General features: G+C 44.2%; 1 protein-coding gene across 1 annotated transcript; it reads left to right on the forward strand.

The window, feature by feature from the left end:
* Positions 1-2,901: 2,901 nt before the first annotated feature.
* LOC120310765 (lymphocyte antigen 6E-like) lies at positions 2,902-19,926 on the forward strand. The gene is made up of 3 exons (XM_039349534.1): positions 2,902-3,200; positions 13,431-13,550; positions 19,182-19,926. Exons 1-3 carry the CDS (start codon positions 3,074-3,076, stop codon positions 19,388-19,390), a joined length of 456 nt encoding a protein of 151 aa, XP_039205468.1. The 5' UTR covers positions 2,902-3,073; the 3' UTR covers positions 19,391-19,926.
* Positions 19,927-24,863: the final 4,937 nt, after the last annotated feature.

Consider the following 24,863-nt stretch of genomic DNA (forward strand, 5'->3'; position numbering starts at 1 on the left):
GTAGACAAAATGCCAAATCCAGTCTGAACATCTGGCTGACTGTGCGATGATCCATAATAATAATAATAATAATGGAGACAGCAGAATAGACGAGAAAGAACTGGAAAAGATAACAAAATACAAAGACCTATAAATAGAAATAGAAAGACTGTGGCAAAAGCAAGCAAGGGTAGTACCAATAGTAATATGCTCCTTGGGTGCAATCCCAAAACAACTGGAGCACCACTTGAACACCATTGGCATTGACAAATTCGCTATTAGTCAATTGCAAAAGGCGGCCTTACTAGGAACTGCTTCCATCCTGCGACGATATCTGTAATACCATCAAACATCCACATCTGCCTATCCCAGGTCCTGGGTAAGGACTCGATAGGTAGACAAAATGCCAAATCCAGTCTGAACATCTGGCTGACTGTGCGATGATCCATAATAATAATAATAATAAATGTCATGGTTCCGACAGATGAAACTCTTCAAAGAACTTCGAGGCATTGTTTAGCTTAAAGAATCTTTCTTCGAGTAGCATAGCATCGGCACGTACATAGGCAAAGCCAAAATCTGAATTCCCCTCCCCTGAGCACATAGTATCAAAGCACAATTCCGTCCTCCAATTAACAGTCATAAATCACATTCTCCAATTAGTTTGAAACGCAGGCTTTCCCTCCAGTTCTTCAACTCCGCCATTTCTTATCATCTCTTATTTCAAAAAACCTTGGTTCTCACACTAGTTACAATATTGTTATACCTAACTAAACTCCCATGCACATTCCTCCTCCTCCCCTCCCCAGTACCATCTAATTCAATCATCAATCAATTTCAACTTCTTGCGGGATGGGGGAAAGATCTCACAAAGTTGGAATTGATTGATTGAACTTTTTAGTCCCCCGCAGTCTGCCATTACCACTGCAGCCACACCCACCCAATGGGCCACGGCCACCCAATGGGCCACACCCACCCGGCACCTGACCATACATTAGTGGGTTTTGGGTTGCAGTTTGGGCACTCAGTCTCTAAAAGATTCGCCATCACTGGCCTATACCATTTCAGACAAATGGCTGTCCAGTCTCTTCGTAAAAACTTCCAGAGTTGGAGCATTCACCGCTTCTGGAGGCAGGTGGTTCCACTGGTTAATTGTTCTTCCTGTCAGGAAGTTTCTCCTTAGTTCTAGGTTGCGTCTCTCCTTGATCAGTTTCCATCTGTTGCTTCTTGTCCAGCCTTCAGGTGGAGATATTGCTTGACTTACAACTGTTCCTTTAGTGACCGTTAAAACAACATTGAAAAAAGTGGCTTAGGGACGTTTTCCATACTTGCAGTATCCCCATGGTCACATGATTAAAATGCAGACAGTTGGCAACCGACTCCTATTTATGACGGTTGCAGCGTCCCAGGAGCCATGGCATCCCCCTTTTGTGACTTTTTGACCCGCAAAGTCAATGGGGAAGCCGGATTTGCATCACAGCCATGTGACTAACTTAACAAGTGCCGTGATTCACAAGGTCGTAAAATGGGACAGAACCCACTTAAGAACTGCCTCGCTTAGCAACACGAAAGTTCTGGATTCCGTTGGGATGGTAAGTTGAGGACTAACCTGGACATCACACGGTAAAGCCCCTTAAAGCTTTTCTGATCTGTTGAATCCTTGAACGCTGCCGATCTTGCTATCGATTCGAAGGCCATCTTGGCCTCAGGATATTGAGAAGCAACCTGTGTTGTTGGGCTGAGCAACATTCATCCCTGGGAGTGGAAATAAGACAGCTTTCCTTGACAGCAGGAAAGAGGCATCATCTTCAAAGAGCAGCGAAGGAAAGAAAACACAGGGAGGAGAAGAGAAAACAAAGCATCCATCACCACATGCCAGGAGAACCAAAAAGGTCCTCTGGAGAGCTGGCCAGGAGGATAGCTGCCTCTTCCAGGACGGGCCCCTCCAGCCCTTCCCAGCTATGGTACCCCAAAGTCTCCACGGAAGGTGGGGAGAAGGACAGGGAGCCCCCTGCCCCCCTGAGGGAATGGAGCATTCCTGAGGATCACCGCCAGTTAACTTGGCATTGTGGCTGGAAGGGAGAGGACCGCTGGAACATCACATCACATGTGAAATGGTATAGGGTCTCCTGCCTGAGCAGGGGGCTGGACTAGAAGACCTCCAAGGTCCCTTCCAGATTCTATTCTATTCCATTCCATTCCATTCCATTCCATTCCATTCTATTCTATTCTTCCATTCCACTCCACTCCATATATTCTATTCTATTCTATTCTATTCTATTCTATTCTATTGCACTCCACTCCACTCCACTCCATTCCATATTTTCTATTCTATTCTATTCTATTCTATTCTATTCTATTCTATTCTATTCTATTCTATTCTATTCCATTCCATTCCATTCCATTCCATTCCATTCCATATATTCTACTCTACTCTACTCTACTCTACTCTACTCTACTCTACTTCTATTCGTCCATTTATGGAGATTCTCAATCATCTAGGTCACCTTGTCCCAAAGGTGCTTTTTCCAAAAGGCAGCTGGACTTTCTTGGCTTCCTCCCCCCCTCTTGAAAACGTTTCACTTCTCATCCAAGAAGCTTCTTCCGTTCTTATTAAGCAGCTTCTTGGATGAAAAACGAAGTGTTTTCAAGGGAGGAAAACAACAACAACAGCAAGAAGAAGAAAGTCCAGTTGCCTTTGGGAAAAACACTTTTGGGACCCCTGGATGGCAGCCTAGCCCCCTGCCTCCCGCTAGCCAAGTGTGTGTGTGTGTGTGTGTGTGTGTGTGTGTGTGTGTGCTCCCAATCTTGGTCGCGGAGGGGGCTCCCCAGAGCCAAACTCGTGGGGTGGGATAGGGGACTCCCGACTAGAGACTGGAAGAACTGGGGCTGGAGGGCGGAAAAGCTGGGGGGGGAGGTAAGAGGCGCGACCCCCGGCTCAGCCCCTTCTCCCCGCGCCGGCGGGTCTCCTCTCAGCTGTGTCTCCAGCGCAGGGATCGGCCGAGACACCGCAGAGGCTGGTCTCCGGCCGTTCCGCAGGGCAGGACAAGGTGTTGCTACCTGTTCACTCCACCCTCGCCGCGCGTCTACTTAAATGCAGGAGCCTCCGCCTCCTCTTTTTTTGCTTCCTCCTATCCGTTCATCCGCCACCGGCCGCTCCCAGGGCACAATGAAGCCGTTCTCAGCCGCGCTGCTGGCCGGACTTCTCTGCGTGCAGACGGGTAAGGCTGCTCGCCCCGGTGGGGAAGTGGAAGCCAACATGGTTTGTCGCTGCGCGTCTAAGGAGGCGCGCGTCGTGATGGCGCAATTCGTGGCTTGGGGGAATCGGAGGCGAGCTCAGCCGGGTGGGTGGGCTGGGGGGGTCCCAAGGGGGCCGGGGAGGGGAGCTGAAGCGGCTCTGATTAAGGTGAGGGGGGTTATTCAAAGATCTGGGCTAGCTGCGATGCCAGGTGTGGTGAATGTTGGCTTGCCAAAAGCGGTCCGGTTGTTTATCGCGCGTGGTTGTCGGGATCTGATCTCAAGCCGCGATTGTATTTTGGATGGGGGGGGGGGGAGAAGGAAGCGCTCTTTAGCATCGCTGGTTTAGCCAGGTTTAAGCCAACTATGGTTTCTTCATGGAGCCCAGTCTGGTGCCAAGGACACCTTGAGCTCTAAACTAAATCGATCCACTGGATCGGAAGAGGTAAAATGGGGTTGGACGGTTGAGGGTCAATCATCCCTTCATCTAGCCTGGTGCCTAAACCTAACGGGTGGGGTTAATTAGGAGGTCGATATATAATTAATGCAATCTTCCCCCCCCAAAAAAAAATATATGTATCAGTTAGGAAAATCACGGCCTCGGGGGGGGGGGTCACCGGGCTGGGTGTGTGGTGCAAATTTGCTTTGGTTTCAGGAAGGAAAAACGGTATTTCTGTAAGACAACAGATTCCTAGAATGGAGGGGGCATTGGAGATCATCTAGTCCAACCCTTTCTCTGTCCATGCTTTGCAGACGAAAGGGCTTGCAGGATGGCCATTTGAGGAGATGCCTTCTGTGGCCACTCAGTAGTGCTGGCAAGGGAAGATGGACACAGCTGGTATTTTGTATTTTTATAGCTTTGTAGTATTCTATTTATATAGTTTTATTTATGTATTTATTTATGTATTTATGTATTTATTTATTTTAATATTGTGAGCTGCACAGAGTTAACTTGCAGTAAGATGGGTGGCTGATAAATTAGATAGATAGATCAGTGGTTCTCAACCTGTGGGTCGGGACCCCATTTGGGGTCGAACGACCATTTCACGGGGGTCGCCAAACAACGCAGTCTGCCCTTTTTTTCCCCTTTTCCTTAGCTGTGCTACTCCCTTTTATTCTATTGGCTTTTGAAAGCCAATAGAATAGACTCTCTTGAATAGAGTCTAATTCTATTGGCTTTCAAAAGCCAATAGGAATTGTCCAGGCTGTCTCTGCCCTGCTGAGCCTGCCAAAAGTCCCATGCTGCAAAAGGTGCTGCACCAGTTGAGTAGTCCTCGACTTACGACCGGTTGGGGGTCGCGGCATTAAAAAGGTTGAGAACCACTGATCTAGTCCAACCCTTTCCCTGTCCATGCTTTGCAGACGAAAGGGCTTGCAGGATGGCCATTTGAGGAGATGCCTTCTGTGGCCACTCAGTAGTGCTGGCAAGGGAAGATGGACACAGCTGGTATTTTGTATTTTTATAGCTTTGTAGTATTCTATTTATATAGTTTTATTTATGTATTTATGTATTTATTTATTTTAATATTGTGAGCTGCCCAGAGTTAACCTGCAGTAAGATGGGTGCCTGATAAATTAGATAGATGGATAGATGGATAGAATAGATAGATAGATAGATAGATAGATAGATAGATAGATAGATAGATGGATAGATGGATAGATGGATAGAATAGATAGAATAGATAGGATAGATAGGATAGATAGATAGGATAGATTGGATGGATGGATGGATAGATGGATGGACAGACAGATGGATAGATAGATAGATGGATAGATGGATGGACGGATAGATGGATGGACGGATAGATGGACACACAGATATATGGACAGATGGATGACAGACAAACAGACAAATTCAGGTAGTCCTTGACTTACAATAGTTCATTTAGTGACCATTTAAAGTTACAGTGGTGCTGAAAAACGGGACTTATGACCGCTATTCACAGTTATGATCTTTGCAACATCTCCATGGTCACATGATCAAAATTCAGATGCTGGGCAGCTGAACTCTTATTTATGTTGGTCGCAGTGTCCCTGGGGTGTCACGTGATCCTCTTTTGCGACCTTCTCTCAAGTAGTGGGCAAAGCTGGATTCGCTTAACGACCGTTGTCCCTGATTTAACAACTGCAGGGATTCACTTAACAACTGTGGCAAGAACGGTCGTGAAATGAGGCAAAGTTCCCTTCACGCATGTTGCACTTCGCAACAAAACCTTTTGGTGCTCGGTTGCGGTTGTTAAGCACCCGTTGAAGAAACTCTGACAGGCTGCAAACACCCATTAACTGGAAGCTTTCAGGATGTAGCTGGCACGGCTTCTCTTCGGACGGGCAAACAAAATGCTTGATATTCTTAATTAAAGCATAATTATTATAATTATTCCTCAGCTGAAGACGGAAGAGCACCTTGGCTTTTTCGCTGCTATTCCTCCTTCACATCCAAAGATTCCCGTAGCCATTTATGCCCAGGTATTTGCATGCGGGAGTGAACGGACGGGTCTGGCACAGCCTGACAGGTTGGCAGCTGGTGTCCCTGGCCTCAAAACTGCCCCCCTTCGAAGCTGCCTCTATCATTTTGTCCCAATTGCAGCAGGCCCTCAAATAGGTTGGCAATAAAGAGCGTCTCGGCCAGGCTGGGCTACTGACACCTGCTTTATTTTCCGTCCCTCCCTGTAAAATGGCTTAAGGCACAGGTGTCAAACTCAATTTCATTGAGGGCCACGTCAGCATTGCGGTTGCCCCCGGGGAGGGGTGGATGGGTGTGGCCAGGGTGGGTGTGGCCTACTGGGTGGGTATGGACAGAGTGGGTGTGGCCTACTGGGTGGGCATGGCCAGCTCTACATCGTTCGCGTCAAGGGTGCCTGTGGGGGCCTGGACAGGAGTGGGATAGATCTGAGGGTCTCTGGCAGAAGGGGGTGGGACCGGGGCAAGTGCCAAGGCAGGGTCCACTGGAGGAGCCTCACTGCCTGCTGAAACCCCTTCCCCAGAGCCCATCAAGCCGGATAGGTGAAGTGGGCAAGGGCCATTTGCTGGCCACTTCCAGGCGATGGTGCATTTCTTCATTCCTCACAAAGGGTGACACCTCCGCAGCATGCACCCAGTGGGCAGGGCTGACGCGGCAGGGGCTGGTTCCTCGCTGTTTCCAGATGGCCTTGTGGAGCTAAGACTGAATGCGTTTCAGCATAGATGGCCACCACAAAATTGTACATTGGCTCCTGGCCGGCCTGGGCCAGGGCCAAGGCAGTGGGGGCCATTCCCTCACTGTTTCCAGGATGGCTTCACGGGCCACATGAAACCACTTCACGGGCTGCATCCGGCCCCCGGGCCTTGTGTTTGACATGTCTGGCTTAAGGGGTGGCTTAGAGGAATAGAGAGAAGCAGAATCAGCCCGGCAGAGACCAGCATCCTGTGTCACTCTGAAGTCTGAACGATGGCTTGAGTCACGATAGGCTTCATCCGCCTCCGTTTGAGAAAACTTCCTGTCTGCTGACCTATCTCAACTTTTTGCCGATTTCTTAACATTGGAAGCTGCCTTCCCCAACCTGGGTGTTGCTGTTAGGATGTGGGGATGGCAATTCCCAGGTTTTTCAGCTTAGCTCTAGACAATTTCTCCTGCCTCAAGAGAGACTTTTCCACACTGGTGCCCTCAACTGAGAACCAGTTTGGTCTAATGGTGAAGGCAACCCGGTGTTGTGAATCCTCGCCAGCCGGTGGACCCGGCAGCTGAGTCCGAGGAATCAGAGGAGGAGGAGGAGGGCCCTGGAGTGACATCAGAGTCAGAAGAAGGCTCTGAGGAGCTCCAAGACTTACAGTCGGACGAGGAGCCCGGCCCCTCTACTTGCACTCAGGCTGAGACACAGCTGTGCTGGGAGTCTGAGTTGGACAGTGATGAAGAACAGCTGGGACAAATCCCGGATGCACGAAGGCGCAGGCAAGAGAAGCGAGTAGGACAGAGGAATGCAATGGGGCGGTTCCAAAGGCAAAGGAGATGGCATTAGGAAGCCACGTCTGGGCTGCATAATAAAAGGGAAGGTGTGGGAGGTGCTGGTGGCCGAAGGCAGCTGTTTGTGTTGAGGAATTGAGTTTCTGTGAACTGTGTTTGTTTGCCTTGAACATTGACTCAAGGCTTGAATAATAAAAAGGGACTGGTTTTTTCCTGCATTCCATCTCTCTTCTATTCTATTCTATTCTATTCTATTCTATTCTATTCTATTCTGTTCTGTTCTGTTCTGTTCTGTTCTATTCTATTCTATTCTATTCTATTCTATTCTATTCTATTCTATTCTATTCTATTCCATCCCATCCCATTCTATTTCATTCCATCTATTTTATTTTATTCTGTTCTGTTCTATTCTATTCTATTCTATTCTATTTCTATTTCTATTTCTATTTCTATTTCTATTTCTATTTCTATTTCTATTCCTATTCCTATTCCTGTTCCTGTTCCATTCCAATATCTATTCTATTCTATTCTATTCTATTCTATTCTATTCTATTCTATTCTATTCTATTCTATTCCATTCCATTCCATTCCATCCCATTCTATTTCATTCCATCTATTTTATTTTATTCTGTTCTATTCTATTCTATTCTATTCTATTTCTATTTCTATTTCTATTTCTATTTCTATTCCTATTCCTGTTCCATTCCAATATCTATTCTATTCTATTCTATTCTATTCTATTCTATTCTATTCTATTCTATTCTATTCTATTCTATTCTATTCTATTCTATTCCATTCCATTCCATTCCATTCCATTCCATTCCATATTATTCTATTCTATTCTATTCTATTCTATTCTATTCTATTCTATTCTATTCTATTCTATTCTATTCTATTTCTTATTCTATTCCGACCTTCCGACAAGCAAAGTCAATGGGGGAAGCAAGAGTCACTTAACAACCAGGTTGCTAACTTAACAACTGCAGTGATTCACTTAGCAACTGTGGGAAGAAAGACCATAAATGTGAGAAAAACTCACCTGTCTCACTTAGTGATGGAAATTTTGGGCTCAGTTATGGTCATATGTCAAGGACTGCCAGTTCATTGTTCAGAAAGACCCTCCCAAAGTATCTAGGGATCCGGTCCTGAAGTTTTGATCGACAGGCTTCCCCTGCCCACCACCAACCCCCGTGATCCTGTGACTGCATTTGGGGTGTTTGGCAACCACCCCAGCATTTTTTAAGGAAAAAAATGGACTAAAATATTCCCAAGTGTAAAACAACAAATGCATTTTAAAGACAGGGAAATTTAGTGGGTTTTTTTTTTTCCCCAGACCACAACCAAATATCTTTCTCCTGTCCCAGACCTGGTGTGTGTGTGTGTGTGTGTGTGTGTGTGTGTGTGTGTGTGTGTGTGTGTATGTTTGTGCGCCTGCAAGTGAAAATGAGAAACAAAACCCTGACTTTTGTTTCCTGCCTGGAGTGTCCATCAGTGGTGTAAACATTACAACATAGTAATTATGATCCCCACCAGCACTACTAATGGAATGGGAATTAAGTAGGGATTTTGGAAAGAAACTGCCAGCAATTATAGCAGTCTGTTAATAGTAGCAAACAGCAACCGGGTGAAGTCATGGTAATCCCCACCCCACCCTCAAGCAAACACACACAAACACAAACGCACAGGTTGTTCCTGTGCAGATCCCTCCCAGCCAATTGCCTTTTTTCTGCAAAGGAGCAGGGCAAAGAGTCCCTTTAAAATAAGGCTCTGATTGGGAGGAGATGTTTCAGAGAACTTCAATTGCAGGATGAGAGTTAGGGTTAGGGTTAGGATGAAGTATTAATACCACTTTACAAGGCCTTAGTCAGGCCACACTTGGAATCCTGCATCCAGTTTTGGTCATTACGATGTAAAAAAGATGTCGAGACTCTAGAAAGAGTGCAGAGAAGAGCAACAAAGATGATCTGGGGACTGGAGGCTAAAATATATGAAGAACAGTTGCTGAAATTGGGTATGTCCAGTTTAATGAAGAGAAGGACGAGGGGGGGACATGATAGCAATCTTCCAGTATCTCAGGGGCTGCCCCAAAGAAGAGGGAGTCAAGCTATTCTCCAAAGTGCCTGAAGGCAGGGAAACTAATCAAGGAGAGAAGCAACCTGGAACTAAGGAGAAACTTCCTGACAGTGAGGACAATTAACCAGTGGAACAACCTGCCTCCAGAAGCAGTGAATGCTCCAACACTGGAAGTTTTTAAGAAGAGACTGGACAGACATTTGTCTGAAATGGTATAGGGTTTCCTGCCTGAGCAGGGGGTTGGATTTGATGAAGTCCCAGGTCCCTTCCAACTTTATCATCATCATCATCATCATCATTATTATGGATCATCGCACAGTCAGCCAGATGTTCAGACTGGATTTGGCATTTTGTCTACCTATTGAGTCCTGGAGTGGGGGCAGGGCGGGGGCAGTTTTGGAGCAGTCGGTCTCTAAAAGATTCGCCATCACTGGTCTAAATCTTCTTCACCCCCCCCCTCCCCCTCCTTCTCTCCACAAACACTCCCATTGCTTTCTAGCATTGATGATGTTATCCAGCTGGGTCATGAAACATCTTCAAGAAACCCACCAAATCCAGAGAGCACCAAGGACCGCGTAGTCCTCCTCTTCCTCATCCCACAAAGAGTAGACTTTCCAACTGGAAAAAATAGACTCCAGCAATGCAAAGGTTCAATGCAGACTTCAGAACAGGGTTCTGTACTGAAGGAAGCCCTCCCTGCCTTTCATCCTGACTTTCATCCACACACACACACACGTGCACACACACACACACACAGAGAGAGAGAGAGAGAGAGAGAGAGAGAGAGAGAGAGAGAGAGAGAGAGAGAGAGAGATGGGACAACTCCTCCCTGCAAATCTCCTCCCCTCCTAGCACTGATGATGTTATCTAGATTGGTAATGAAATGTCTGCAAGCTCAGAGAGCACCACCAAGGACCCACACTTCCTCCTCCTCCTCCCTTCCTCCTCTTCCTCCATGTCCTCCTCTGCTTCCCTTCCTCCTCCTCCTCTCTTCCTCTTCTTCCTCCATCTCCTCCTCTGCTTCCTTTCCTCCTCCTCCCCCTCCTTTTCCTCCTCCTCCTCTCTTCCTCTTCCTCCATCTTCTCTGCTTCCCTTCCTCCTCCTCCTCTCTTCCTCTTCTTCCTCCATCTCCTCCTCTGCTTCCTTTCCTCCTCCTCCCCCTCCTTTTCCTCCTCTTCCTCTTCCTCCATCTTCTCTGCTTCCTTTCCTCCTCCCCCCTCCTCCCTCCCTCCTTCCCTCCCTCCCTCCCTCCTCCTCCTCCTCTCCCAGTTGTATTTCCATCCAGGCCTTCTCCACTCCCTTGGATTTCCAACTAAGGCCTTCTTCTGCAGATCCAACTCTCCATTGTCTCCATCTCGTGAGAACATTCTTCTACAAGAACATAGGTCAGCCCAGGAGGCTTCCACGGGAAGGCAGAAAATTAAAATGGTTAGGGTTGCTTCATCCCTAATGCCTGAGTAGAACACATGGTTTGGAAGATTATCTTGCCCTATATCTTTGCTAAGAGGTCATTTCGAAAGAAAAAAAAAAAAGCCAGCGGGTTGCTCGTATCAGAACACCCCCATGAATACCAGCGGGGAAGACGTGATGAAAGATGAAAAGTCTTTGGTTTCGTTAAGACATGTACGAATTTAACCACACATTCCACTGGGAAGCTATTACTCTCTTAGTTCAAGCCACAAGCCACATCCAACAATGCTGGATAACTTGTAGAAGCCCAGCATTCTGATATATCCAAGTTGAGATAAACCAGATCTACACATTATTATTTTTTTTTTAAAAAGGAGAAAACCTTGGTTACATTCTTCCTTATCATGCTGGAAGCAGATCGATATCAAGGCAAGCAATTCAACAAGCTTTGAAAAAAAGGGCGAAGAAGAGCAACTAAGATGATTGAAGCCCTGGAGGCTAAAACATACAAGGATCGGTTGCTGGAATTGGGTATGTCTAGTTTAATGACGAGAAGGACAAGGGGGGACATGATGGCAGTGTTCCAGTATCTCAGGAGCTGCCACAAAGAAGAGGGAGTCAAGCTATTCTCCAAAACCCCTGAAGGCAGGACAAGAAGCAACGGATGGAAACTGATCAAGGAGAGAAGCAACCTAGAACTAAGGAGAAACTTCCTGACAGGGAGAACAATTAACCAGTGGAACAACCTGCCTCCAGAAGCGGTGAATGCTCCAACACTGGAAGTCTTTAAGAAGAGACTGGACAGCCATTTGTCTGAAATGGTATAGGGTTTCCTGCCTGAGCAGGGGGTTGGACTAGATGACCTCCAAGGTCCCTTCCAACTCTTTTCTTCTGTTCTTCTATAACACGGAGAGATCCAATCTAGGAGACATTTTCTGACAGCGAGAGCAATTAATCAATGGAATATCTTGTCTCCTGAGGTCATGGCTGCTCTCTCCCTGGAGATTTTTGAAACTTGACTGGACCACCAGTTGATCAAGATGATTTAAAGACTAGAAGATCTCTGAGGTCTCTTCCAGTCATAACAGTGAGGACAATTAACCAGTAGAACCACTTGCCTCCAGAAATTGTGGGTGCTTCATCACTGGAGATTTTTCAAGAAGAGACTGGACAGCTATTTGTCTGAAATGGTCTAGGGCAGACATGTCAAACAGAAGGCCCGGGGGCCGGATGCAGCCCGTGAAGTGGTTTCTTTTTTTTTTTTTAATAATAATTTTTTATTTTTCCAAACTCTCCCCCATACATATACCGTGGTATTTATCAGATGTTAACATACATTCTTTTTACATTCATATATAAGATACTTTTAATAAAATGAAATACATACACATGACTTTTGGTGTTGCTCATCCATTTCCCCTTTCACTGTATCCACACTCCTTCTTCTCTACCTTCTTTCTCCCTTTCTTCTCTTCCCTACTTCCCTCTTCTTCCTCTCCTCTTCTCTTTCCTTCCTTCTCCTCCCCTTTCTCCCCACTTCTCCTCTTCTCCTCCAATCTTCCTACTTCCTTCTCCCCTCCTTCACTCTTTTCTCTCTCCTCTCCTTTCTTCCCTCTTATCCCTCTTAAATACAATTCGGGGGTAATGTCCCAGCAACTCCTCTCTCCAAATTTCCCTATCTGTATTATATACAATAAGATTAATTTTCTCTTACATTAATACTTCGATTTATCTAACCTTCTCGGTATATACTTCTATAAATATTTAGACAACCTCCAGTTATTCAATACCGTGTCGCCTGGGTCTCTCTCCTTATCTGCTCCTTCTTCTCTGCAAAATGGTTTCATGTGGCCCGCGAAGCCATCCTGGAAACAGTGAGGGAACGGCCCCCACTGCCTTGGCCCTGGCCCAGGCCAGCTGGGAGCCCATGTACAATTTTGTGGTGGCCATCTATGCTGAAATGCATTCAGTCTTAGCTCCATAAGCCCCTCTCCGCATGGCCTGAGAGGAACAGTGAGGCTCCTCCAGTGGACCATGCCTTGGCGCTTGCCCTGGTCCCCCCCTTCTGCCAGAGACCCTCAGATCTGTCCCACTCCTGCCCAGGCCCACCCAGTAGGCCACACCACTCCATCCACGCCCACCCAGTATAGGCTGCACCCACCCTGGCCACACTCACCCAGCCCCCTGAGGTCAACCGCAATGCTGATGCGGCCCTCAATGAAATTGAGTGTGACACCCCTGGTCTAGGGTCTCCTACCTGAGCAGGGTGTTGGACTAGAAGACCTTTAAGGTCCCTTCCAGCTCTATTCCGACTACTAAGCAAGAATAATTCATTTAGTGACCGTTCAAACAGCAGCACTAAGATAGTGATTTATGATCTCTTTTTCACAACTGCGACTTGATGCCATATCCCCACAGTCAACGTGATCAAAATTCAGACGCTTGACAGCTGACTCACATTGATGATGATTGCAGTGTCCCGGGGTCAGGGGATCCTCTTTTGTGAGTTTCTGACTTTCTGACTAACTTAACATCTGTCATGATTCACTTAACAACTGTGAAAGGAAAGGTCATCAAACGGGGCAAAACCCACTGAACGAATATCTCGTTTAGCAACGGAACTTGTGTGGGTTCCCATTGCGGTAAGTCGAGGGCTACCTGTATTCCTGTTTTTTGCTTTTATTTTAGGATGCTGATAAGGCCTGCAAAATTGCCAGGATCTCTCTCCATTTCATGACATTGTTCTAATGCCTGTGTGTCTCTGTGTTTGCTTCTATGCGGCGCTTTGCAGTGTCTTCGCTCTACTGCTTCAAGTGCGACAAAGTGGAAGATAACGCGCAATGCTATCATGTGGAGAGCTGTGGTGAAGACCAGCGACATTGCACAACAAAATATTTTGGTGGAGGTAAAGGTAAGTGGATGCAGCCCTCTGGGAACTTTTCATTCTAGAATAGAATAGACTAGAATAGACTAGAATAGATTAACTAGACTACACTAGAATAGAATAGAATAGAATAGAATAGAATAGAATAGAATAGAATAGAATAGAATAGAATAGAATAGAATAGAAAATATGGAATGAATAGAATAGAATAGTATATATGGAGTGGAGTGGAATGGAAGAATAGAATAGAATAGAATAGAATAGAATAGAATAGAATAGAATAGAATAGAATAGAATAGAAAATATGGAATGAGTAGAATAGAATAGAATAGAATAGAATAGAATAGAATAGAATAGAATAGAATAGAAAATATGGACTGGATTACACTGAACTGAACTGGACTCTACTGGAATAGGACATGACAGGACATGACTGAACAGAGCAGAGCAGAGTAGAACAGAACAGAACAGAATAGAATAGAATAGAATAGAATAGAATAGAATAGAAAATATGGAATAGAATGGAATAGAATAGAAAAGAAAATATGGATTGGAAAAGAATAGAATGGAATGAATAGAATAGAATAGAATAGAATAGAATAGAATAGAATAGAATAGAATAGAAAATATGGAATGAATAGAATAGAATAGAATAGAAAATATGGAATGAATAGAATAGAATAGAAAATATGGAATGAATAGAATAGAATAGAATAGAATAGAATAGAATAGAATAGAATAGAATAGAATAGAAAATACGGACTGGACTACACTGAACTGGACTGGACTGGACTGGACTGGAATAGGACATGACAGGACAGGACAGGACCAAACAGAACAGGACATGACAGGACATGACTGAACGGAGCACAGCAGAGCAGAGCAGAACAGAACAGAACAGAACAGAACAGAATAGAATAGAATAGAAAATATGGAATAGAATAGAAAAGAAAATATGGACTGGACTAGAATGGAATGGAATAGAATAGAATAGAATATTTTTTATTGACCAAGTGTGATTGGACACACAAGGAATTTTTGTCCGGTGGGTAACTCTCAGTCTGTGTATAAAAGCAACAAGTGATAAATAATCATCATAAAACTACATTCATCCTAAATCATAAGATACAACACTCAGTGATAGTCATAGGATATAAATAAGCAAACAACATAAATCATACTAGGTTACTAAATAAAACAATATAAATTGTAAGATACAAGCCAGAAAGTTATAGCCATAAGAAGATAAGGATAATAGTAATATAGCCTTAGTACATAGTTTGACAGTGTTGTGAGAATTAGTTGTTTAGCAGAGTAATAGCATGGGGGGGGGAAACTGTCCTTGTGTCTAGTTGTTTTGGCCTGCCATGCCCTATAGGTTTGATATCAAGGGCAGAAGTTGGAACAATTATCTCCAGGATATGAGGGGCAGTGGTGGGATTCAAACAATGGTGGGATTCAGCCAATTCATCCCATTTCGGCAGAACTGGTAACTAATTTTTTGTTGCCTAGGCCCAGAGTGGACTTCTGGAAGTAGCATCCCTACAGAGAACCGGTTGTTCACATATTTGAATTCCACCACTGGATTCAAATAGATGAACAACCGGTTCTCTGCATGGATGCCACTTCCGGACATCCATTCTGGGCCTGGGCAACAAAAAATTAGCTACCAGTTCTGCCGAAGTGGTGCGAACCGGCGGAATTCCACCACTGGTGAGGGGTCTGTAGTTATTTTCTCAGCCCTCTTTCTGACCCGTGCAATATATGGATCCTCAATGGAAGGTAGGCTGGTAGCAATTGTTTTTTCTTAAAGTTCTAATTATCCGTTGAAGTCTGTGTCTGCCTTGTTTGATTGCTGTGCCAAAAAGTTCTACTTTTTTTTTACTTTACTGTTGTTTCATTCAGCATTGCAATCTTCATTCTGCAAGAGGTGGTCTTTCAAAACAGATTCTTAGAAGTTTCTTGGGTTAACAAAGCACATCTTTTTGCTTATCAAAAATTAAATCAATCAAAGCACATAGTTTTTAAATTGGTAAATCAATCAAAGCTCATATTTTTGATAAGCAAATTGATTTACCAATTTTAAAAAATATGTGCTTTGATTGATATCAAAGCCCTCCTCCCATACATAAAAGGCACCACAGACAGAATCAGCAAGATCCTCCACAAACACAACATCGAGACAGCATTCTGCACAAACAGAAAAATATCCACCATCCTAAGAAACCCCAAAGACAAAATTGAGTTAGAAAACCAAGGAGTATATGAAATCCAATGCACCGCTTGTCCCACCACATACATCGGACAAACCAACAGAAGAATAAGTGTACGCATTGAAGAACATAAGAACTCAGTCAAAAAAGAGGAACCAACTTCTTCCCTGGTCCAACGCCTTAAAGCCACAGGACATGAAATTGACTTTAAAAAGACCAGAACTATCGCTAAAACTGAACACTTTAATAAAAGAATAATCAGAGAAGCCATCGAGATAGAAAAACGCCCACACAGCATGAATAAACAAGATGATACCTCCCGCCTACCAGCCATTTGGAAACCTGCCCTTATTGACAAACGAGTCCCTAACACAAAGAATGATACCAGACCCACACTCACGAAAACCACACAGGATGTCACCACCATACATTCATGCAAAAAGCAAACCCAAACCCACACCGATGATGAGGCACGACCACAAACCAGAATCCAGACCACAACTGCATCATTAGCCACTTTAAACCCCTCTAATCCATACACGAAGCAAACTGACACTCACCATGAAGATGAGGCATGACCACGAATGCAAAGCCAAACAACAGCAACGCAGCTCATCATTTTAAACCCCCCTGCAACTCAGACTAACCCAAGCACAACAAAGCCCCCACCCAAACAGAACACTCCCCCATCCAATCAGAGCACAGCCAAACCCCATCCAATCAGAGCACAGTCAAGCCCCTAACCAATCAGAACACTCCTCCACCCAATCAGAACACAGCCAAGCTCCCACCCAATCAGTTCACACACCCCACTGGCAGTTAAAAGGAAGAAACAGCTACGATCACACATTGCTCCTAGAAACATGAAGCTGAAAACACCAGCCTGAAGATGACAAATGGGACTTCGTCAAAACGTCACCAAGACACTTCCAATTTTACACGGGAGAAAACCCGGATAACCAAAGACATACATACATACATACATACATACGTACATACATACATACAAAAATAATGTCTTGGCGTATTCGGGTTTTTTCCCGTGTAAGATTGAGAGTGTCTTGGCGACGTTTCTACTAGGTCCCACTCATCATCTTCAGGGTGGGGTCTTTGGCTTCATGCTTGTGCGAGCAAAGTGTGATCGGAGCTGCTGTCTCTCTATAAATATTGGTGGGGTGTGTGTGGAGTGCTGGCTTAGTTGCTGTAGATGGGTTGGTTGGCTGTGTTGGAGTTATTGTTTGCAGATTGTTTGGCTGTTTTGCAACATCCTGAGTAGCTGAGGTGCTGGCTGTGTGCCCATTAGTCTTTTGTGTTGTAATGACCTGGGTAATGGGCTGTGTGATGACATCCTGAGATCTAGTGTAGTGATATCCTGAGTTCTGTGTTGCAACATCCTGGGTGGTTGACTGTGTTGTAACATCCTGAGCTTTAGCATTGTAACCTCCTGAGTTCTGTGATGTGATGTCCAGAGTAGAAGGCTGTGATGTAACATATCGGGCTTTGGTTTGGCTCTGAGTTTGCGATCTAGCTCTGTGTTCATGGCATGTGTCTGTTTGCTTTGTGTGGGGGTTGGATGGAGGTGTAGCAGCTGGTGATGTCATCATGGTTTGGCTTCTGGATGGTGGTTGCATTTCATCTGAGGGATGGGTTTGGGCTTGGGTTTGGGTCTGGTGAGGGTGAATGGTGGTGGCGTGCTGTGTAGTTCTGGGTCCAGTGTCAGTTTTCATGGCTAAGACTCGTTTGTTGATTAGGGCTAGTTTCCAGGTGTCTGGTAGGCGGGAGGTATCGTCACGTTTATTCATGTTGTGGGGATGTTTTTCTATTTCGATTTCCATAATTATTCTCCTGTTGTGGTATTCAGTTTTGGAGATTAGTTTGGTTCCTTCAAAATCAATTTCATGTCCTGTAGCTTTAAGGTGCTGGAAGAGGGAGGAAGTTTTTTCTTCTTTTCTGACTGCGTTCTTGTGTTCTGTGATGCGTGCATTTATTCTCCTGTTAGTTTGTCCAGTGTATCTGGCTGGGCAGATTTTGCATGGTATTTCATAGACTTCTTGGTTTTCTAGCTGGATCATGTCTTTGGGGTTTCTTAAGATGTTGGCTATTTTTTGGTTGGTGCTGAAGGCTGTCTTGATATTGTGTTTGTGGAGAATTTTGCTGATTTTATCTGTGCTCCCTTTGATGTAGGGGAGAAGGGCAATGTCATTGTACTGGTCTATGTCTCGGTTCTTGGGGGGTGTTTCCCTTTGGATTAGGTTGGTAATAGTATTTCTTTGGAATCCGTTGGAGATTAATAAACGTATGCTGTGTATTTTGTGTTGCAGCATCCTGGGTGGTTGGCTGTGTTGGCTAAAGCTCAGGATGTTACAACACAGCCAACCACCCAGGACGTTGCAATACAGAACTCAGGATATCACTACACCAGATCTCAGGATGCCATCACACAACCCATTACCCAGGTCGTTACAACACAAAAGACTAATGGGCACACAGCCAGCACCTCAGCTACTCAGGATGTTATGAAACAGCCAAACAATCCACAAACGATAACTCCAACACAGCCAACCAACCCACCCACAGCAACTGAGCCAGCACTCCACACACACCCCCACCAATATTTATAGAGAGACAGCAGCTCCGATCACACTTTGCTCACACAAGCACGAAGCCGAAGACCCCAACCTGAAGATGACGAGTGGGACCTAGTCGAAACATCACCAATCATACTCTCAATCTTACATGGGAAAAGACCCAAATATGTCAAGACATTATTTTTGTATGTATGTATGTATGTATGTATGTATGTATGTATGTCTTTGGTTATTCGGGTTTATCTATCTATCTATCTATCTATCTATCTATCTATCTATCTATCTATCTATCTATCTATCTATCTATCTAATCTATCTATCTATCTATCTATCTATCTATCTATCTATCTATCTATCTATCTATCTATCTATCTATCTTATCTACCTACCTACCTACCTACCTACCTACCTACCTACCTACCTCTATATCTATCTATCTATCTATCTATCTATCTATCTATCTATCTATCTATCTATCTATCTATCTATCTATCTATCTATCATCTATGAGTTCCAATCTTCATCAGAGCAACTATAAGCAAAGTTAATAACTGTTCACCCCTTATAAAGTTAAACAGATATCTCTTCATTCCATATCCCATTGATCTATAAGCTAAGCCATAAAACATCAATTTTTCAATACTGGTGCCATCAAAATATCGATAAAGGGTTGCCAAAACTGCCCCCCCCAAGAGTCTTATTTCAACTTTGATCAAATAAGCCAACTGTGTATTCCTTCCTTTTCGTTCTTTTAGAACAGCCAGTCTTATTATTTCAATCAGCCACTCATGGGGAGGAAAAAAAAGTATAAATGATGGAGACAAAATAATCGTGTTAATTTTCTTCCTGACCTGCAGGTGACAATCACAAGCAATTGATCTCCAAAGGGTGTTCTGCCACGTGCCCCGATGTACAGTTTGATGTCGGTATGATGGCTTTCTCAATGAAATGCTGTGATCAGTCCTTCTGCAACGTAAGTGGTGCTGTCGGTGTGAAGACCAGCTCCTTGTTGCTGCTGGTGGGCACCTTGGTCAGTATCTTCTACATCCTGGGAGCCAAGCTGTGATGAGAGACTGCATGAGCTCGTGGTAGCTCCCCCAGGGAGGTCTCCAACCGATCCTGGAAAATTGTAGGTTAAAAAGAATTTCTCTCTTGCTTCTTGACTCTGCATCAATACTTTCAACTAATAGTCCAGCCTAGTTCTGGGAACACCTCGGTTGTGTCCGACCTACATGGACCTTTTCTTGGGTCAAGGGCCTGATTCTCCTTTCCTCCCCAGTCATGATTTTGCAGATGTTTGTGATTCCTTTGCAATTGCTCCTTGCAAACGCCAGCCCACAGGAGTGACCAAGGTTGTGCGCAGCGGATCGCAAGATGCGTTGCTGCAGAGTTGAGAAATAGCCCTCTGGGTGGTGGTTTACTCCTCCCAGGAGAAGAACTCCAAGCCTTCCTTCTTGCTTGAAACAACTGTTGTGGTTCCTGCTAATGAAACATTCCAAAGAACTTCCAGGCATTTATTTTCCTAAAAGTCTTTTATTGTTACAAAATGTCAGCACAGGCACAACGGAGGGATGCTAGGATCTAAGTTCTCTTCCTCTGAGCAGTCATATCTCACATTATCCAATTAGTGTGAAGGTCAAAGGTTTTCTTCCTCTTTCTTTCCTGGGCTTTACCCCCAACGCCCCTTCTGCTCTGTATTAACCCCATAATTACCAGACAATTCATATTGTCATAAAGCAAGAATATATAATATTTGCAGCGTTGACAACAACCTTGTTTGCAAGGAAATCTACTTAGGGCTTACTTTACACTTGGACATCTGTGGAGATTCTCAGTCATCCAGGCCACGGCTGTCCCAAAGCTGCTTTTTCAAGAGGCATCTAGACTTTCTTGTTTTTCCTTTGAAGACATTTCGCTTCTCCTCCAAGAAGCTTCTTCAGCTCCGACTGAAGGGTGGGGAATGGAAGGATTTATACTCCCTGAAGACAGTTGGTCATTTGCCTTCTTTTAGAGAGTCATTGAGGCCACCTGGAGGTTTATCTGTGTCCTCAGTGAGTGGTGCAAATGGAAACTGGGAACCATTTGCGCTTCAGTTTGAGACGCAGACAACATGGACAACACGGACTCATCCCCAACAGCCTTCGCCTGTCTTCCACAGTGACCCAGGGCAGAAAACATTCTGCAGAAAACACAGCTCCACAACACAGCAGTTCCAAGAAGACTCCACACCCATTTGCACAGCTAAACCTCCAAGTGGCCTCAACGGCTCTCTCTGAAAAGATGCAAATGACCGGCTGTCTGCAAGGAGTATAAATCCTTCCATTCCCCACCATCCGGTCAGAGCTGAAGAAGCTTCTTGGATTGAGAAGCGAAACGTCTTCAAAAGAAAAACAAGAATGTCTAGTTGTCTCCTGAAAAAAAAAAAGCACCTTTGGGTTTATACTTGGACCTCCTCCTTATTAAGCTCAATTGTGGATAAGCTGGCTGTTTCCAACATAAAGGAATTATATTTCACATGTGGTGAATTGTGTAGAAATGAATGCCTGGTGTCATGCAATCCAGGGTTTGCTAGTTAAACTGCCTGGACTCACACAATGTGCTGGGCCATAAGAACATGATGTACAGTTGACAAGGATTGGGTTTACAGGCAACATTCAGCCCTATGGAATTGGGTTTGGTCTTATGCTGGTTGGGTTCATGGCTGAATAAGGGTTGGTTTTACTTAGAGAAGGTAAAAGGTTTTTTTTTTCAGCAATATTGCCCAAAAAACTCAATAGTAAGATGGGCAGCATATAAAGTTAATAAATATATTTATTTACACACACACACACACACACACACACACACACACACACACACGCCAATGCCAACTTTTTCCCAAATCAGTTGGCCACAAATTATTTGACAAAAGCCAATTTTGGCTTACTATTAATTAACTTTGGTTAATATTTTTCACTAGTGGTGCTGCCCTCTAGATTCCTCTAGAGGTGGAATCTATACAAGAAAGAACAAAACAGAACAGAACAGAATAGAATATAAAATATGGAATGGAATGGAGTAGAGTAGAGTAGAGTAGAGTAGAGTAGAGTAGAGTGGAGTGGAGTGGAGTGGAGTGGAGTGGAGTGGAGTGGAATGGAATGGAATGGAATAGAATCTGATCATTTTGTGACATTATGCACCACTTCAAGATTTACTTAGGAGTAAGTCGGACACTTCCAACACTGGGACACATTTGGTGAGCATCTTTAAAATTAAAGCATCCATTCAAAGAATGCCATTCAAACAATCAATTGCATTTTCTCTCTCTCTCCCTATACCCTTGTAAAGTGTGTATTTTTCATAATGCTTTCCAAACTAAATAATGTTAATAATAAAAAGAATATTAAACCTTTCTTGTGGTTTGTCTCTCTCTCTCTCTCTCTCTCTCTCTCTCTCTCTCTCTCTCTCTCTCTCTTGTGGAGCTTTAAACAACCACCTTGTTTTGATGTAGGTTGCTTTTACAGTTACCAGCTTATGATGACTAGCAAAGGAATTTTAAAATATCATCTACACTCTTGGGGACATTTAGGGAAAAAAATAGAAAAATAGAAAAAGATAACTCCTTTATCTTTCTTGCAGATTCATAGTATAGGCAACAGGTCAACCTAGTGTTTTTCAACCTCAGAAAATTTAAGATCTGTGAACTTCAAGTCCCAGAACTGAAGCTGGCAAACCTGGCTGGGGAATTCTGGGAATTGAAGTCCACACATCTCAGAATCCTGGGAGCTGAAGTCCAAACAGAATTCTGGGAGTTGAAGTCCAAACACTTTAGAATTCTGGGAGTTGAAGTCCATGCATCTTAGAATTCTGGGAGCTGAAGTCCAAACAGAATTCTGGGAGTTGAAGTCCATGCATCTTAGAATTCTGGGAGCTGAAGTCCAAACACAGAATTCTGGGAGTTGAAGTCCATGCATCTTAGAATTCTGGGAGCTGAAGTCCAAACAGAATTCTGGGAGTTGAAGTCCATGCATCTTAGAATTCTGGGAGCTGAAGTCCAAACAGAATTCTGGGAGCGGAAGTCCACAGATCTTAGAAATACCCGGCCTGTGGCCCAATCAGAACCAGGCCATGCAAGCAGTGGGAGAAGCATTTGCTTGAGCAGTAGGAGCTCATGCTCCTGTTTTGCAAGCAGTAGGAGCTCATGCTCCGGTTTTGCAAGCAGTGCGCACATGCACCCACTGCCTGTGTAAATAGAACTGTGCATGTAAGCAGATATGCCTGCTGCTGTCTATCCTACCTCTCTCTCTCTTCTCTCTCTCTGTCCTATCTTTCTATCCTATCTAACTATCTCTATCTATCTACCATTTATCATCTGTAAATTATCTATCTATCATCTATCTATCTATCATCTATCTATCTATCTATCTATCTATCTTATCATGATGTGCATTCAAATGCAGGACTCAAAGAAAAGAATCAAGACTTACTGGAGCTCTGGTTTATAAACTCTGGTTTATTCAACAACAATTTGAGAAAACGTGGCTTATAAAAATCAGTACCGAACTCCCTCAGCAGATGGCAGCTTTAAACCAATTTTTCTTTCTTTTTCTTTCTGTTTCATCCTATTCAATTCTTGAAGACTGCCTGGACCAGTCCCTGCAGTTTTCTTGGCAAGGTTTTTCAAAAGGACTTTGCCATTGTCTCATTCCTGAAGTTGAGAAAGAGTGACTGGCCCAAGATCACCCAGCCGGCTTTGTGCCTAAGCTAGCAATAGCATTTAGATGTCTATGTAAACTTCTATACAGCAGCTGCCAAAAAAGCCAACACAGTGCTAGACTGCATTAACAGAGGGATAGAATCAAGATCCCGTGAAGTATTAATACCTCTTTACAATGCCTTGGTAAAGTCACACTTGGAATACGGCATCCAGTTTTGGTCACCACGATATAAAAAAGATGTTGAGACTCTAGAAAGAGTACAGAGAAGAGCAACAAAGATGATCAGGGGACAGGAGGCTAAAACATATAAGGAACGGTGGCTGGAATTGGGAATGTCTAGTTTAATGAAGAGAAGGACGAGGGGGGACATGATAGCAGTGTTCCAATATCTCAGGGGCTGCCCCAAAGGAGAGGGAGTCAAGCTATTCTCCAAAGCTCCTGAAAGCAGGACAAGAAGCAACGGATGGAAACTAATCAAGGAGAGAAGCAACCTGGAACTAAGGAGGAATTTCCTGACAGGGAGAACAATTAACCAGTGGAACAATCTGCCTCCAGAAGCAGTGAATGCTCCAACACTGGAAGTTTTTAAGAAGAGACTGGACAGCCATTTGTCTGAAATGGTGTAGGGTTTCCTGCCTGAGCAGGGGGTTGGACTTGATGACCTCCAAGGTCCCTTCCAATTTTTTATTATTATTATTATTATTATTAGTAGTAGTAGTAGTAGTAGTAGTAGTAGTAGTAGTAGTAGTAGTAGTAGTAGTAGTACCGCTTTATAAAACCCTAATGAGGCCACACCTGGAATATTGCAGCCAATTTTAGTCACCATATCACAAAAAAGATGTTGAGAGTTTGGAAAAAATTCAGAGAAGAGCAACTAAGATGATCCAAGACCTGGAGACCAAAACACATGAAGAACGGCTGCAGGACTTGGGTTTGGCTAGTAGTCTAAAGAAAAGAAGAAATAGGGGAGACATGATAGCAGTGTTCCAGTATTTGAGGGGCTGCCACAAGGAAGAGGGGGTCAGGTTGTTCACCAGAGCACCAGAGGGAAGGACAAGAAACAATGGTTGGAAACTGATCAAGAAGAGAAGCAAGCTGGAATTAAGGAGAAATTTCCTAACAGTGAAGACAATCAACCAGAAATCATGGCTGTTCCATCACTGGAGATTTTTAAGAAAAGACTAGACAAGCACCTGTCTGAGATGGTGTAGGTCAGTGGTGGCGAACCTATGGCACGGGTACCAGAGGTGACACCCCTCTTTGTGGGCACGCGCATCGTCGCCCCAGTCCTAGGCCTTCAGCTGGGTTTTATAAAATCTTTTCGCTTTAGGCCTCCGCCGCCGTGTGCAAAAAAAAAATAAATATTCAATCAATCAGTCAATTTCAACTTCTCGCAGGAAAAAAAAGCTGGAATTGATTGATTGAACTTTTTAGTCCCACCCAGTCTGCCGTTACCACGCCCACCCAATGGGCCATGCCCACCCGGCACCCAATGATGCATAAGTGGTTTTTGGGTTGCAGTTTGGGCACTCGGTCTCTAAAAGGTTCGCCATCACTGGTGTAGCTTCTCCTGCTTGAGCAGGGGGTTAGACTAGAAGACCTCCAAGGTCCGTTCCAGTTCTATTCTATTCTATACTGCTTCACAGTGCTTTTACAGCCCTCTCTAAGCGGTTGACAGAGTCAGCCTATTGTCCCCAACAATCTGAGTCCTCATTTTACTGACTTTGGAAAAACCCTCCAATGTTCCTTCCAACCGTATTATTCTATGTTCAGTTTCAGTTTCCAGCCTGATGCCTTCAGAATAGAATAAAGGTGGAAGGGACCTTGGAGATCTTCTAGTCC

Source organism: Crotalus tigris, unplaced genomic scaffold (genome assembly GCF_016545835.1).
Source record: "Crotalus tigris isolate CLP2741 ecotype Arizona unplaced genomic scaffold, ASM1654583v1 scf7180000018291.410847, whole genome shotgun sequence".
In the NCBI taxonomy this organism is placed as follows: Eukaryota; Metazoa; Chordata; class Lepidosauria; order Squamata; family Viperidae; genus Crotalus; species Crotalus tigris.